Raw genomic sequence first — 17809 nt, 5'->3', positions numbered from 1 at the left:
ACTAATAAATTATTTAATACTCATCATCGACTTGTAATTTCGATAGAAAAGGTGAGAATACTAGTGAATATAATTACTGAAGATATTTTAATGTGCAAACAATTACTGCCACTAAAGATTTACTTATATTATTAGCCGAACCAGGTTGACGACTACCTTTGGTGAGTCGTTGTATGCTTCAGGATTCCAAGGTATAATGTTGTGAGTCCAAATCCTTGTTGACTACAAACAGATGTTCATACCGTTTTCTATAATAAGACACAATCAAGTTCTACGACATTCTGTTTTTTAGTTCATTTTCAACTTAGTTTCCATTGCAACTTAGTTTTCTGAATAACGCTAAACACTTAAACCAAGAGGATACACATACCTAGGTATATTTATTAACAATTCTTTAACTCTGAATGTTCATTTACAAGACGACTATTAACTACTTCCGACTCAACACTCAGAGTTTCTACAGACAGAATATCTGCCCGCTTCCAACGATAGAGAAACTGACTAAATCATGTGACACTTTCCGCAAACTACAAACAGCCAACTTCTACACTAACAAGAACCACAAGGAAAGCCTTCTGGTGGTTATATAATAGAAGATGTAGGAGCCCCAAGCGAGAGCTCATGTGGTTGGCATCCCACATTAACCTATGCGTCTACGTCTCATATACCTTTGGTGCTGAAAGAGAAGTCAAAGCAAAACCCAATCAGAATTGCCAAACTCAGAGAACAAAGTTATCTATTTTCGTTCTTAAAACTATCGTATATTATCGTGTATTACTAAAGTTATCGTAAGGTAACTGCATTTATATACGCCAGTGCAGCTAAATACGCCAAGTGTTCAGTGCTGGGACGTTTCCAATGAAATCCGCTAAAATGTGACTCCAATATGTGCCACGGCCTTCGATAAGACCAATACTCTGGGAGACAGCGCTGAGGCAGCCACACTGTGCAGTGTTGTTTGCTTCGGGAAGGTTTCGTGGAAGGATGTTATTTCAACAGAAGTATGAATCCGTTATAAGTACCCTGCTAACTCAGAACATTGCCGATTGTTTACAGCAATGTACGCCTTATTTCGTCTCCGTCTAGGAACACTTTGTTTTGTAAGTGTAATTTCAGTATTTGTGATTCCATGGCTACTAAATCAATACCAAGCATGATGCAGAGAAATTCGCTAGGGCTTGTGCAGGACTGACTGCAGAAGACAAAGATGTTTTCATTGGTCCCACATATTTCATATAATGTTGGTGTAGTTATTTTTTTTAAGTCACAGTACAGTGCCACTGTTTGTTTATCTTTCTATGGACTAAAACTTTTCAGTTTGAAACTTCATTTCAACTTTGGAGATTATCGTTTATACATTTTATCTTTTATTTCATCTTGCACTTTGGTTATTCTATCTTTGCTTCAGCCATCTTGTGTAGTAATATTTGAGTTCGTATAATACAGACGATATAAACAGTTGCAAGGTTTGTTACAGGCTTCTAGTAGTATTCTAGACTGGGCGTAATTACCTGCATGTGTTTGTAAATACGCCAGTTTGTAACACTCTTTTTGTTTTACCTTGGGTATAAAATAGAAGTGAGTCGAATCATTGCCATATTTTTTTCTACACGCGGAAAAGGCTACTCTGCAACGCACATGTTTTGTTCTTTATGTTTCATGAAAACTAAGGCCATAAAAAATGCAACACAATTAACTTGGCGTATTTACCTGCACCTACCTTATATTCGTTATGTACGTGTGAATTGTAGAAACATGTGTAACACTACTAATAAGAGAAAATTTATATAACTCTTTGTTGTCCATTTAATACATAATAATAAGGAATTCGTTTGATTTTAATTAAATTTGTTTCAACAACGAAAACAATTTGTTTTGTAGCTATATATCTTTCGTTTCAACGATCCATTATCAGAGTTATTCAAAAGGCAAACTAGCAGAGGTTTCTTGTCATGGAGAACTTTGAAAAACAGTGCTTCATATCACAGGCTTCATTAGTTCGGTTCTTGTATAGCTTGTTGAGAAAAGATTGGAAGAACCATAAAAAGTGGTTAGGCTCAAAGAAGACGGATGAAGTTTTGCAGAAGTTTTGAGGAAGCTAACGCCGTATGAAACAAAGGAGATAACAACTTAGGAGAAAAAAAGAACTTTGTCTTTTCTTCGGGAGATTGTAGAGGAACTCACCTGTGGTAGATGAACTTCATGAAGGGTGAGCGGATGAGACGGCCAATCCTTGTGCGGGGGAAAAGCAGATACGTGAGCGCAATGAGAGGCATGCAAACGATGATTCCAAGACATAGGAGCACCTTCACAAAGCCATTCCTTCTCCGCCAGATGGGGAAGCCTTCGTACCAGATCGACGTCAACAGCTGCTGGCAATGAGGGTGAGCCACAAACTGCCGAAGAACAAAGAGATAGAAATAACAAGATGAGAAAAGTTTTGGAGATAAGCTTTTTCTCCTTTGTTTTTTTAAAACTTGTTTCCTTTTTGTATTTCCTTAAATGAAACCTTATACTATACGGAAACACTAAAATAATAAAATCATACACATTATATATGCTTGTTCAAACTTAACAAAGCATCACTTAGGAAGGTCCTTACTATACTTTAATATTCATATTTTATTCCTACCTTTTCAGCAAAAATAAAAACAAATAAATACATGGTGGGCAGAAATTAACTCCCAATTGAAGATGGTTTATTACGTTTTTAATACTTACCCAATTTTCATGAAACAAAAGCATTTTTTCCCTTAGAATAGTAGAATTGTTATGCATTGCTAAAATTGAACATGAGCACTATCATTATCAACAAGTTTTATTAAACGGTTGAGGATTTTTGCAACAAGTTTCTGCAGAAATTCCAATGGTACGTTTCAAGAACTTCAGCAAGGGTTTTTGGTTTTGTGCTCTAACCTTCTCCTTTCGCCCACCCTCAGAAATGAAATGAAATGAAATCTTTAAGTTTTACGTTCTACGGTTATGCCGCCTAGGCTAAAGGAGACGGCGCCCACCCTCAGAGTAAGAAGTCGCAGCAGCGTTATGCCAGGACTCCTTCCTGGCCATTCAAGGGGGCTACAACATCCTAACCTGCGTTCTGAAAAATGGTTGTCCAGCTACGCACGGACAGGACATGTGAAACGACGCGAGGACCCACCTTGCATAAAGATTAGGTCGTTGTAATTGTCTCGAGTGGATACAATACCGTGAACATATCTTCAACCATAACAGGTACCGTTCTGCATTCATTGTGTCCCTAATGATGTACGGACACATAACTTTCGTGGGCGTCATGCTGTGCCACACTATGACCTTTCAGTGATTTGGGATTTTTCAACAACCACCCCTGTAGCATCTCCTGCCCAATAATAACCATTGTACCGGTTAATAATCCTCCCAACATTAAACAGGGCATCATCTGATCACATGATATTGTCGAAAAGAAGGCACCAATCTTCATACAAAGAAACATCGTCTCCCATACTCTAACCGATGATCAAAGTCTTCCAACGATAATTTCTGGCACCAATGTGGTTTCCATGGGCGAAAATTCAATTCTTCTTTCTGAACAGTTCTGATTGTATGTCGGGTTAAACCACTTTCAGGCGATGACTGTCTTTGTAATTTCTGAGGAATTCGGGTGAACATTTTCTGAACCCCTTGCACATTTTCCTCTGTCCTGGATGTTGAGGGGAGACCGCGTCTCCTAATATCCGCAATTGAACCTATGTTCATTTGTTTCGAATGGAAACTCCTTATGATCTTTGCATCTACCGAGGTATGAGGTCTTTTCTCACTTCGCATCCATCTCTGTACCTGTGCCACGGACTGTTATCTTTCGTACCGGGATGCTAGCTGAGAACGTCCATGCAAAGTTAGACGTTACCCCATGGTCCGCCACTGATACAATGACACAAATGAGATACCATATAATATATTCAACCACTGTAAGGATCAAATGCTTTTTGTTTCATGAAAATCGGTTAAGTATTAAAAAATGATAAAGAATTTTCAATAGAGAGTTAAATCCCGTCCAACCTGAAGGCAAATAGAAATAAAATAGATAAAATAGATAATCACAATACCACAGCCTCGTTGTTAGTCTAGTGGCTAGCCTGTTCTCCTGTTTTGCCGAATTGTTTGGGCTACTCTAGTGCCCAGCCTGTGTTTTCCTATTTTGCCGAATTGCTTGGGCTACTCTAGTGGCTAGCCTGTGTTTTCCTGTTTTGTCGAATTGTTTCGGCTACTCTAGTGGCTATCCTGTCCTCCTGTTTTGCCGAATTGCTTGGAATACCCACTTATTGCACACTTAGACTGTATTCCATCTTCAGTGAAACGTACGAAATAAATTTATACTCAGAGATATTTTTTTTTTTAAATATAACTTTCCATTTTGTAAATCTAACTTTCCTTTGGACACCACACAATGGGGAGGTTTTGTTTCAGCAAACATTTGCAACAAAATTAGTTTAGTTTCTAAGATATTCTTGTCTCATAAAAATTAGTGGAATTATTTTCAGGATATTCAGTATTTCTGATAACTTTATTATGTCATATAAAATAAAAATTGAAAAATTATTCATTTATAACGTTATATACAGAGTGTTTCAGAACAACTGACAAGTTTTAGAATTGAATCGACCTTAAGATAAGACAAAATGTATAGACAACTTGAATGTAACAAAGCTTCCTTTTGGCGCTATCATCAGCCGAAAATTTGTCGGAAAAAATGCAAAACCCAAGGTTACTAGAAGGAAAGGTTGGGCTATAAGCTCAGACGCTTCGCTCTCCGTTTTGCGTGACGTCACCAGCGAGGAGAAGCAAGTAGGTTTAGTGGCGTAAGAAGCAGGCAGAATATGTCTTCTTTCTTTCTTTATGCATAACATTTTCGCTGTCACAACATCCTCCTACACACAAAACTACGAATAAATAAATAAATAAATAATCCAGCACTAAATAGAACTTCTTAATTCAGTTTATATTATAGAAACTTAACGATGTACCTATATTGTATAATCAATTATTTATTGTTTGATGAGAGATAATTCTTGAATTATAATTATATTTTAAATTTATTTATATATCTGAAATGTTACTGTGAATGTATTTATGCAAAGTTCCAGATAAATATGTGTTTTACCAGGGTAATTTCTGAAATTTCCGAGCTCTGGTGTTAAATTAATTGCGAAACGAATGAAAGGTGAGTTCCGCACCTAGCATAAATAGATTACTTTGTGAGTACTGTTTAAATATAATATTTAAAACAATGGGTAATAATAATAATAATAATAATAATAATAATAATAATAATAATAATAATAAATTATCAATGCATTTTATTTTGTTCAATATACAATACTCAGGCTTAAAGTTTAAAATTGGCAATTCATATCTGCTCCATGTGAATGTTAAAACGGGACCATCCGTGTTAAACATCATGCCGACTATCCACCACAGGTTATGTTTAATGTACCCATTGTTGACGCTATAATTGCACTTCGTGACATCAATAGTATACAGTCCGGAAAAATGGATTTGGTTTATATCTAAATACTTCGCATGCTAACTAGCAGGCCAATCGCCAGCCCAAAAATGTAGGGAGTCCGGTAGAAGTTAGGGGGCCTCGATCCAACCATGTGATAGTTTATTTGAAAGCCTACCGTGAAAATTTTAGGGGGACCAGTAAAACTTTAGAGGGGCGTCTCCCCCGAGACACCCCGTGGATACGGGCCTGCTAACAAGACAAGAAATGAGGTTTTCTCGTCTTGTAGTGACTTGATTTTCGAACAAAAACTTTTTTCGTCTCGCCTCGTAGTTTTTCTAACCTCTTGTATGAATTTGTGTACAAAATTTATGTCCTGACTTCCTAATTTCAATTAGTGGTTATGTGAATCCATCCGAGTCACGAGAGATCCACGAAGGATGACCCACTTTCTGAAAGTGGATAGTCCTGTTAGTGAAAAGTTCATGCTGTTTCGGATGTATAGACAGTATTTTAAAAAAATAAATAAAGTGCGTATCATCAGAGCTTTATTCACGTCATCTTTATTCCAATGTGCTCTTCTCTTTTTTACTTATAAGATACTCCATTTGCGTAGGAGTGAAAATAATTTCTGTGATTTGATTAACACCAGGTTTTACTTTATCATTAAGATTATTCTTTTCAGAGTTAATTTCTTTACTCTTCTTATTTATGGTACAACGCAACACAGCATTCCTAACTCTGAGATTAATAATTTGCATTTTGAGATTTTTGTTCGACTGTTCCATAATTACTAATTTTGTTTTTAGTTGTTCCATTTCAATATTAAAATCTCTAAATTCTGTTTCTTCCCTTATCTAATTTTCTCTTTTTCGGAGAAAGTGTAGACACGCTTTTCAGAGCCTGTTTTCTGACTTCTTGTGATTCATATCTTATTGTTCTATCAGGTGGAACACTTGGAGATGAAAGACAACCTTCAACATAGCTTGTTTCATTTTGTGCAGGAATTGGACTTTGAATGCCTAGTTGGACTGAGGGAACTGCATTTGGTTTCAGAATTTTCTTGGGCGGCAAGCCTAGAAGTTCAGATTTCAGATCTCGCAAATAATGTTCTTCTGAGAAATGCACACTACAAACAGTCGCGTTTTTCAAGTTTATCTTTTCTTTTACATGCGTGAACCCATTGTTTAGCAAGGAGAGAGTCCTTAAGGAAATTGTGGTAAACAATACCTGTATCTTTTATCTTTTTTATTATGACTCCTTCACGTTGCTACAGCACAAGATTCACAAACACACATGCACACTAACAAAAAACACTATATTACACGACAGGAAAGGCACAAATACACGTAATAATAAATAGGCCTATGTACACAAGTACTCAAAGTCCACCACACAATATTGCAATATTGCATGTTGTAGTCAAGCCAAGCCCAGTTAAAGAAATTTTCCGAGATATTGACATTTTCTTTATTAAATAATATTCGTCCACGTACTCAAAAACGTACAATAGAAAGATGTGACCTCAAAAATTTGTCTTGGAAAAGAAAACAACATAATTCAACACAGCAAAAACCCAAACTAAATAAATATATAACGAATTGTTTGTGGTCTTACTAGCAAATCTTCGCGCGCCAAGCAGACGACAAGCTCGAAGTTCCTCGCTGGTGACGTCACTGTGAAGAGAGCGTAAAAGTAGAGGCTCTGAACATAGGTTAAGAGCACCCCCTGGCAAAACCAGCTATAACTCGAGAACAAAATGTCGAATCGAAGTCGAGTAAAAGGAAATTTCTATTATTATTAATCTTAGGCTCCATTAATGTACATACAAATAGTCTGTAACTTTACAGAAGATATCGTTGTTGTTGAAAAAATGACCGGTAGATGGCAGAATCATGCAGAAACAGCTTCGGCCGACCAACTGGCGATATGCACCTTGTTAAAGCAGCAATTTGTGAAGTTTTTTTTTAAAACAATGACGGTGTTAAATCAAATCAGGAGTAAATGACGAGAACGTCTGATTCAGGTGTTTCATTGCTTTATGAGACAGGACAACTCAAATTTGAGTGTCTTAGCACCCACATTATTATCCAGATCTCGACTCAATAACTTTCATATTTTGTTATCTCATAAAAAGATAATGGGAGACAAGTATTTCCGAAGCGAGAAAGAGGTGAAAACCGCAGGCCACAAATGGCTTCAGTCCGAGCCAAACTCATTTTTGTGAGAAGGATCTACACACTTCTAAACCTCGGGATACATACATTGCACGTCAAGGATATTACATCGAAGAATGAGGTATGTTTAATTTCCCTTCAGTTCTTAATAGAAAATAAGGTTTCCATTTGAATTAACTTTCGTATTTTCTTCTTGTACTGCCAGAAAAAGTTACAAGGTTCCGTACACCCACACATACTATTAACATGTGTTTTCACAATTTGTAAATAAATAGTGGCAGACGACAGAAGAAAACGATAACCACTGGAAGAGACGAAGAGGACACGAAGAACCACGAAGGACTCCGACAACCCCTCCACAGGTTCTCCCTCCAGAGGATGGCTATAAAAGAGCACGTCGAGACCAAAAAAATCATCAGTGCCTTGTACTGATAATAACCTGCAATACCTACTCCCGAGGCCGTTTTGGGCTATGGAGACACCAGTGCTGTCAGAGGCAGCTTTGGGCTAGGACATCATCCTATCAATCTGAGACAATATAGTACGCCGTGGGCACCCTTTTTACCCATACTGAAAATACTTATTTTAAAGTAATTACGGACTTAGAGAAGATTTTTAACTGAGACTTTGTGTAATTATTATATACGACATTTTATAATAAAGGGTTAAAGGCTAAGTTCCGGGTACTTTATTAACTCTACCCACAGAATATAACAATATTTTGCAAAAAGGTTTTCCAACTAACAAAAATGCACCTTTTCGGGTGACGTTCTCTGCCCATCTACGACATCATTATCTATTTATCAGCACTATATAACGTGAAGAGTGGTATATGGTCTAGTAATAAAGAACAAAACTGTAATTGGATATTGCATTAAAGTCACTAACTATCAGAAACAGAATAATTGTGTTGATTAGGTAAGGCTCTGAAAGGAATTTTCTTTTTGCTTGTTTATGTTTACGTAACGAAATGTTAATGAAGCAAAAGAAGAAACGAGATGCTCGAGACAGGAAGAAGTACACTGAGAGTCTGGGAGTCCACAAAGAGGAACGGTAAAAGATAAAGAGAAAAGTGGATGAAAAACAGAGAAAAAAGATAAGGAGGAAACAAAGAGAAGAGGACAGGCAGTAAATAAAAGATTGCAAGATATTGAGAGGAGAGAAAGAAAGAAAGAAAGAAGAAGAAGAAGAAGAAAGGCATATTTGTCAGTATTTCTCTGAAATCTTAGTCGTTTTCTGTTTGAGGTGTAGGTGAATGTACCTCATTAACCTTTAGCAATGTTGTTATGTAGTCACTGAGACTCCACACAAAACAGAAACAAAAGAAAACAAGAAATTGTGAGAAGAAAACGATAATGGAAGATCTTTTTTAAATTTTTATTTTCCTCTCTCTTTAGTTTCCTCTTTGCTCTCGCTTTCCTTCTCAATTTTTCCTTGTACCTCCCACCTCTCTGAGAGACACTTTATGACATATTGATTCTCTACCTTTCTCCCGCTTCCCCCCGCCATTACCTCTCTGTCTCCAGGTGGTAGGATTCTCAAAACTGGAAGACCGAATCTAAAAGATAAAAATATGAAGAGTCTCCAACAAAATTGCGCACAAGAAATGAAAGTTCAAATATGAATCAGGAAACAGAGGTATAGAAGGAAAAATACGTATGTAGATTACATTTTGTTGATTGCCAGGAAAGTGAATAATAATTACATAATTGTTTTATTTTTCCCCATACACAGGTTTACTTTTGGACTTTTGGCGCACCACAAGAAAGAATTGTTGAAAAATTATAATTCTTTCACTATTTTCCTTCTTTGGTCCCCTAAAATGTTTCCACTAGGCGATATGAAAATATCTCACTTGGCAAAGATAAAATTCAAGAGAGCCACCAGAAGTAATTGTTGCAACATTACAATTCTTTTGCGATTTTCGTTTAATACAGCTTCCGGATGTGTACCATAAAAACTACAGTGAAAAAAACCAACCTGTGCTAGGTGGCCATTAAAAGCATGAATACTATCTCACCTACTCAGGGCAGGACAAAGTTGGTGGCCCCCTTCCGAAGAGAGCACGAGCGTCAGTGATGGTGGGTTTGTGTGCAAACGAGAGTATTGGAAAGAAGTGTGTTTTGACAATGATACGAGTTTCAATAGCACTAACGAGTTTTATACTAGTAATGCTGCACTTGTAAACGAAAAATACAAGTCCTGTACATTGAGTAGAAATATGCCGCTGGTGGAAAATAGCATCTAATACAGCCATCTTTCATATGCGCAAAGTTACTTTATCAGTCGTAAAGCACTTGGAATGATTTTACAGTAGTAACCTCACACTTGTAAACCTAAAACACAGCTGTATTACGTTGTATTTAATTCTGAGGCCTGCAGAAATTTGTTCTCTATAAACATGTCTTTTCATGCAAAGTATTGAATTTTATCTGTAAATCTTCCAAAATGTGGTGCGCCAAATCTACATCTGCACCATTTTCCCCATTTCGATCTAGTTTTGTACAGCTACAACTGCTGCAATATTGTCTGAACCAGTGGCGGCTCGTGAGTATATAATATGGTAGTGGCAAAACGTACACAATAAATAAGCGCATATCCGTAAAAAAGAGTACATGTAAAGGCACGAGTAACATTATGTTATTAGTCACACACACACACACACACAAACATATATATATATATATATATATATATATATATATATATATATACACAGATGGTGATCAGAAAAATGGAAAACCTGTAGTTGGCAACACGTCAGATGTATGGGTTGGCAGTGGTGTCGTGGCGCCCGTAGCGCCGGGCCACTGGTGGTGGTGTGTTAGGTCGGTCTCCATACTACGTCAGGCGCAGTGGAACAGCAGTGTCCAGTGGCTGCAGCAGACGTAGGTAGTGTAAAATGGGAGACCTCTCAGATTTTCAAAGAGGGCAAATTGTTGGTGCGCGGTTATGTGGAGTGAGTGTGACGGCAGTGGCTACTGTGTTCGGTGTGTCGCGTGGGACAGTGTCGAAGGTGATGACGGCCTACACAACACACGGGAAAACCACATCGGGGAAGCGGAACAGTGGGCGGAAGAAAATCATGAGTGACAGGTCACGCCGGGTATTAAAGCGCATTGTCACGCAGAACCGTCGTGCCACTGCGGAGCAAGTGAAGAGGAACTCAATCAGCACCTCCCCCACCCTGTTTCGACAATCACAGTCCGCCGCGAATTACATGACATGAACTTAGGGGTCGTGTTACACAGGCCAAACCACTCATCAGAGACCATAACGCTTTTGCACGCCGCAAATGGTACCGCGACCATGCAACTTGGACCGTTGAGGACTGGGAACGTGTGATATGGTCGGATGAGTCATCCTTCACCCTATTCCCAACCACGGGCCGTGTTTATGTGTGGAGAACGCCCAAAGAAGCTTATGATCTGCAGTGTCTCAGCCCAACTGTGAAACATGGCGGCGGCTCGGTGATGCTGTGGGCCGCAATATCATGGTTTTCATTGGGTCATGTAGTCACACTTAGCGGACGAATCACTGCCAACGATTATGTCGCAATTTTAGGAGACCACTTGCATCCTATGGTCCGGATGTTGTTCCCGGACAATGACTCCATATCCCAGGATAATAATACATCCATTCACACAGCTGGCGTTGTTGTAGCGTGGTTTGAGGAACATCGGGATGAAGTCCAACACCTCCCCTGGCCCGCCTAATCCCCAGATCTCAACATAATTGAACATCTGTGGTCCGTCTTGGAAACACGACTCCGGCGACGATTTCCACCTCCATCCTCTCTCACAGAACTGGCCGATGCCCTGCACGAGGAATGGTGTAAAATTCCACTTGCTACCATTCACGACCTCTATGTCTCCATCCCACGCCGCATCGAGGCTGTTCTGAAGGCCAAAGGTGGCCCGACACCATATTAATCTGGTAAGTTGCAATTTAGTTCAGGTGTTTCCATTTTTCTGATCACCATCTCTCTCTCTCTCTCTCTCTCTCTCTCTCTCTCTCTCTCTCTCTATATATATATATATATATATATATATATATATATATATACATAGAGAGAGAGAGAGAGAGAGAGAGAGAGTTATTTAGAATGAAGTTTATGCCTACAGTAAACTTATTATAAACATAAAGCAGATTTTGTCCAGCTTGCGAACCTTCCCGCCCCCCCCCCAAACAACACACGAAAATCAAAATAAAGGATTGGATACATCGCAACCACAAATTCGAACTGTTTTTCAAATATATGTTCATGTTAAATTGATGCCATCTCCCTTATTACGGATCACCTGCTTAACACACAATTTTAAATTAGGCATTTGCTTTCCTAAATTTCCTGCTTCCAGTTAGTTTGTCGTCATATGATAGGGATGAAAACGGATATTTCACTAAACTACTTGCAGCATTCATCGTAATGTATTGTTCTAGTTTCACGAAAAATAGTTACAAATATAGAGAAAGAGGAAAACAGCCCTACACTTAAGTACTCAGCATCAAAACTTCGCAAAAATATATAACTGACAAGTTACATACACACCCACATTCAACACCACAAACACTCAAGCGCACAATGTGTTTATGTTTCAATCAGGGGGTATCATACCTGGGTTGACAACACAATAACGAAATAAATTCCAAATCGATTTTTGGGAGGGTCAAATCTAGATGGTCCATATTGGTATGTAATAAGTAACTAGTTTGGAAACACTGCAATAGGAACAAGTGAATCGGGAGTCACGTGTTAGAATTCCAGGCGACTTAACTCCAAACCAAAGCCCCCTTTCCTAGAGCATCAAAACATAAGACGAAACAAATCTCCCGCTTCGAGCCACCTTTGATCGTGGCACAAAACGCTAGTTATTTCTCCGTGCTTTCTTCCTGCTTGCCAGCTAACGAGCATGCGCACAAACCATTTTTAGAACAGTCGGGAGAGCACGGGAGAACTTGGCACAACAGAGTAGAGATAGGCCTATGTATTGTCTGTTCACTCTAGGATGGAAGATTGTTTACAAACAACAATTGTAGTGCGAGCGTCAAAACCTTGCTTCTCACCCCTACATGGTTAATTCATGGTTGCCAGGCACATGAATCTCCGAACCGAATGTACCTACTTCTGCACAGTCATGGACCAAGTGCTATTACTACATAAATTGCTGCTTTTGAGATGACTGAGATATTAACGTTATGAAAAATTGAGTTAGTTATTATGTAATACAATCTTACATATAATGCACACTCAATTTTGTACAAGTGTTCTTGTTCGAAAGTGTGCGAAAACCTTGTACGCCTGGCAATATTGGAAGATGGCAGTTTGTGTTGTAAACAATAAACAGAGGTAGCGAAGACCGTTAGGTTCGCTGGACAGCGTTGTTTTCATGATAAGGCGACAGAAACATTGTACTGATTGTAAACAAGGGCTGGGAATTTCGATGCGAGTATAGATGGAAATATTCTCCCCACATATTGCCTGTTGGTGAAGGTTTGCAATGTTGCAAACTGCTAAGTGTAGAATTTCATACAAATTGAACGAGCTTTGAGAAGGATTAGTATGATGCAATAATTATAAATACTAACAACCATAGACTTAAAGTATTAGGAAATAAACCATGCTGCTGTAATAAGAATATAATACACATTGAATTAAGTGTTCAGAGTACCTCACGGCAAGGTCTGCGGGGCCGTTACTTACGCCCTTGGGCCCATTCCATACATGACAAATTAATTAAGGGGACAACATTGACAAATCTCAAAGCCATAGGAATAAATGTTATTTCTAGGGCCCCTAATAATAGACGTTAACATTTAAACATTTTAAAGCTGTACACATTTGCCCTGTTTGGGTGCCCTTATCAGACACTGTGCAACACGAAAAAAGGCATTAAAATAGGTAGATCGAGCGTGGGCATGAACGCGGCTCTGGACGGTATTCCTTATTAAGGTTTTCCTCAGTCCCACGAGGTGAATGACTAGATAGTAGCTTCTGTAAGGCAGGGGCGGATCCAGGACGGACTTCTTGAGGGCGGTGGGTTTTAATACTGCTACTTAGAGCTATTTTTAAGAGCTCCAAACTCTGGGATTGGGTTTTTTTAAATATATAAAATGAGAAAGGTTCCTTTCCTGGGGGCAATCGCCATGATCGGCCCCCCTGGATCCGCCACTGCTGCAAGGCCAGAATTGGGCCAAACACCGAGGCCCCAGAATTGGCGGGAAATATATTCCTTCAGAATATTATGTTGTCAACACTTCCACAAATATTATGGTGGTGGGTTCCGACATCCCTTTTTCGTTTATGTGTGTTTAAATTCATTATGATGTAAATGTAGAAGTGTTTCTTTCATTCTCTTTCTTTCTTTCTTCTCATCTTTCTCATCCTTGCTCTCCTTTCCCCACCTTCTTAAAATATGAATACTATCCTCCTGTAATATTGTTTCTCTCCACGGCCCAACCGGTTTAAAGAGACCAACCTGATATAGTTAACTATTAGCAGAAGTGTACCAATAAATTCACATTAGAGACAGCGCCGTAACTTATATTTTTTTCTGGGGGGCAAGCATTAATATGTGTATTTGGGCCTCCTAGAAAAAGTTGTTTTTCTCATTCTTGCCCCCCCTCTTTCTAACTTTTTCTTACTATTTATGCCCCCCGGAGCCTGTCGGCCCTCCCTCACGGCAAGGTCTGCGGGGCCGTTACTTACGCCCTTGGGCCCATTCCATACATGACAAATTAATTAAGGGGACAACATTGACAAATCTCAAAGCCATAGGAATAAATGTTATTTCTAGGGCCCCTAATAATTGACGTTTCTTACTGAAGTGGGCACAAGGCTCACTTTTGTTTTATTTACCTTTTGTGCGCTGCTTTATGTAATGTAGTGAAACTGTTTAATGCTTCATTTATAATTTCATGTTCGTATTGTATATGGATTAAGAAAATTTCGTCTCCAAATGGGCCCCTTCGAACGGCGGGGAACCTACCTGGGAGGAAGTTGCCCCTCCCCTGTCCCACACAAGTTACGGTCCTGATTAGAGAAGAAGTAAACTCTTTCGAAATTTACGCAACTTGCAAATACCAAACCCTACTAGTGCTAAAATTGATGAGTTAGTTCCACTGTTACAACTGCTATAAGGGGAAAGTAGGGGAAGGACTGCTAAGATTCGCTGGCCAGGTTTTGTGTCAAAACACAGCGCCAAGCTACAGTGAACGGACAATACTGACTGCTTTGACTGCTAGCGTGCGAATAATTCTGAGCGCATTCAATCACTGAGCGCGACTCAAACCAGCTTCTCGTGAGCAATGATGACGTTGCAAGTAAAGTATTGTGCATAAAATTAAAAAGTTTGTTATTTAGTAAGATGCAAATATTATTTTTGGTATTATTTGTGGTAGTGCCACGGCACATTGGCTCCCCTTCAGCGGCCGCCGCTGGTCTGAACCATTGATCTAATATATTATCTCAGTGGTTTGAACTAATGTTTGCAATTTCAGCTCAATCTAGTCTTTGAATTACCTCTGGTATTTCGTACAAGTAAATATCCCTACGCCTTACCGCGATAACATATGTCGTTTGGTTTGTGAGTGCGTAACCAATTGTACTTCTAACGAGGCTTTTGTGATATCCAGTATTATCATTCAGTAGATGTAATGTCTCTTCGCGTCGCGACATGCGAATAAACTTCTAACATGGATGGCCATAGATGATTTAAAGGAAGAAGGGGATAGGTGCACAGGCACTAGAGGTGCAAAAGCCCTGTAAGAGAGAAAACCGAGAATCTTTCACCGTCCCCAGAAAAGTCCTTCCTGGATCCGCCCCTGTGGCTGGCAAGAACTCATTTCAAATTTAAACTGTTTTAAAAAAGCAGCATAAATGTATTAATTTATTTTGGTGCATCTTCCTTAGCAAAATTAGATTAATTGAACATAATCTCATGGTTGCTTGATGTTAAGATCTGTCTACGTCATCGTTGGGCTGTCCTATTATGTTATGAAGACCAGAAGAGAAAGGAATATGTCTAAAATTATACAGCACTGTTGTCAAGTTCTCCCAAATAAAATAATCTCCAACAAATGTCAAATATTTCTTATGTTTGAAATTTGAAAATAACATTCTTACCTTCTGTGTGAAAGACAAGAGTCACATATATCTACATAAAAACACTTATTTGCTAATATATTTATACAGCCTAAAACTCTAATTTATATTACGATCTTTAACAGTCAATAATAACAATAGTATTAATAAGAGAGGAAGTAGAAGTAAGTCGGCTAGAATCTATATTGTAATGTATTGGTAGAGAAGGCTTATTTCTTTCCCTCGCCTTTTTATTACAAAAAGTTTTATACAAACAATATAACTGTAGCTTCCTCTATACAATAGTTCTTGCTCTAAGAAATTGAACCTCTTGCCCGAAGCAGCGCGGAAATGGGTTAGTGTCTCCTGCCCAGTGCAGCGCGGAGATGGATTAGTGTCTCCTGCCCGGTGCAGCGCGGAGGTGGTTCGGTGTTTTCTGTCCAGTGCAGCGCGGAGACGAAAGCAACCTCTTACCTAATGCAGCGCAGAAGTAAGGTAATATCTCTTATCCAATGCGCCGCGGAGATAGGGTGGGAATCTCTTGCCCGAGCAGCATAGAGGTAAGGTAGAGAGTTTCTCCTGCACAGAGCAACGCAAAAAGAAGGTAGAAATGATTAGCTAGAACTGATATTTTTTGTCCCTCAACGTTTTCTTTTATAGTCGTAATTTGGAGGCGGAGCCAATGGAGGGATTGTAGGAATCCTTCGTGGCTTTCCGTGTTTCCATTCGTCGACTGCTTGAAGATCTTCGTGAAAAAATATATGCTATTGTTTACAAATATGAGGGGTCATTGCAATATTTTAAAGCTATCATTTTGGCATTTAAATAGTGGAACTGAAGAAAACTCCTGGAAAATCTCAGTCAGGATTGGTCTTAGCCACATTCAAACCCTAGATCTCTGGATTGCGGAGCAACAACGACAGCAATTGTCCTATACCCGCATAGTTAGTGGGCGTTAAAATAGTTATTATTTTATTATATTTCACAGTTATCCCTTGTAAACTGTGCAAAAATATTATCCCTTTGAAGTAATTTGGGATAAACATTATTGTTTTGGAAAATCACTCGTTCCGCTTCTTGTTTCAGTTTCAACGACAAATATAATACTGATAATCATAATTATCAGTCGATTCCACAGCGACTTCCAACTTGTATTAACTCTTTCTGAACCCAGGGTAAAGAAACTGGCCACTGTACCACTACTTGTCCGGCATACTGTAGTACAGAAGGTATAACGTCGTTGGCTTCCCGCGAAAAGTTGTAGTGACGTTTATGGGGAGTTGCCAGCTTGGTTACTCGTGGCTTGCTGAGCGCGGTGATTGGCTATCCTCCTACCACACCCGCAGGGAAGAGCAGGTCCAAGCGCGGGAAGTTAATGACGTTATACCTCCTGGACTTTAGTTCAATAGGGTACATAGGCTAGTACCTGGCTTTGCGTAGAAAACTCATTGAAAATAGGGCACTTAAAAATAAAATAAGCAAAGATAAACGAATGTAACGGAATGCATTACCTGTTTCTGTTCGTACTTTAAAGCCAGCTTGAGCCTCGCTAGGGTGAGCTTTTCCAGGTCATCGTATCCAGGCGCGAAATAGTCATCTGTGTTGTCATTTCGCCTGTTGAGGACTGCAATCACCTGCTCAAAGGACGGAAAACAAAAGAGGGGAAACAACTTTTGAAAGATGCCAAATTACAAAATTTCAATAATTGTTAATAATTTATTATTAAAACTTCCACTTATTCATTCCACTTAAGCTGATAGATATTCAAAACAAACTTCAATCATCCCCGCACTTTTCCACTGCGAAAGGATAAAAAAATCGTCAATCATATGAAGGAAGGGAAACTATTTTAAGATACAGTACGAGGTTACTGATTGTTTACATCATATAGTGTGTTCTAAAAATGGCGTCCATTGGCAACAGAGCGCTGGTGAAAATAAAGCAAAAATGCTGTAACCATTACGTCATAACTTAATGAAGGAGTGGTCGCCATTTTGAAACTTGTAGACAAGACAATATCATTGAATCATAATGTATAATTAAAAGTAAGGTTGATTTGCGTTTCCTTAA

General features: G+C 38.9%; 1 protein-coding gene across 1 annotated transcript in view; it reads right to left on the bottom strand.

Annotated features, from left to right (window-relative positions):
* Window positions 1-17809, bottom strand: part of LOC145662910 (transient-receptor-potential-like protein) — a 191529-nt gene that overhangs the window by 87231 nt on the left and 86489 nt on the right. Inside the window, exons 6-7 of the mRNA XM_081728915.1 lie at window positions 17251-17373; window positions 2185-2396 (exon numbers count right to left, since the gene is read on the bottom strand). Coding sequence (XP_081585041.1) covers window positions 2185-2396; window positions 17251-17373 — 335 coding nt within the window. The remainder of the gene's footprint in view (window positions 1-2184; window positions 2397-17250; window positions 17374-17809) is intronic.

This window comes from Thermobia domestica, chromosome 10, assembly GCF_964235325.1.
Source record: "Thermobia domestica chromosome 10, izTheDome1.hap1.1, whole genome shotgun sequence".
NCBI classification, from domain to species: domain Eukaryota; kingdom Metazoa; phylum Arthropoda; class Insecta; order Zygentoma; family Lepismatidae; genus Thermobia; species Thermobia domestica.
The sequence above is the reverse complement of the archived record's forward strand: the minus strand, read 5'-3'. Positions and strand labels throughout refer to the sequence as shown.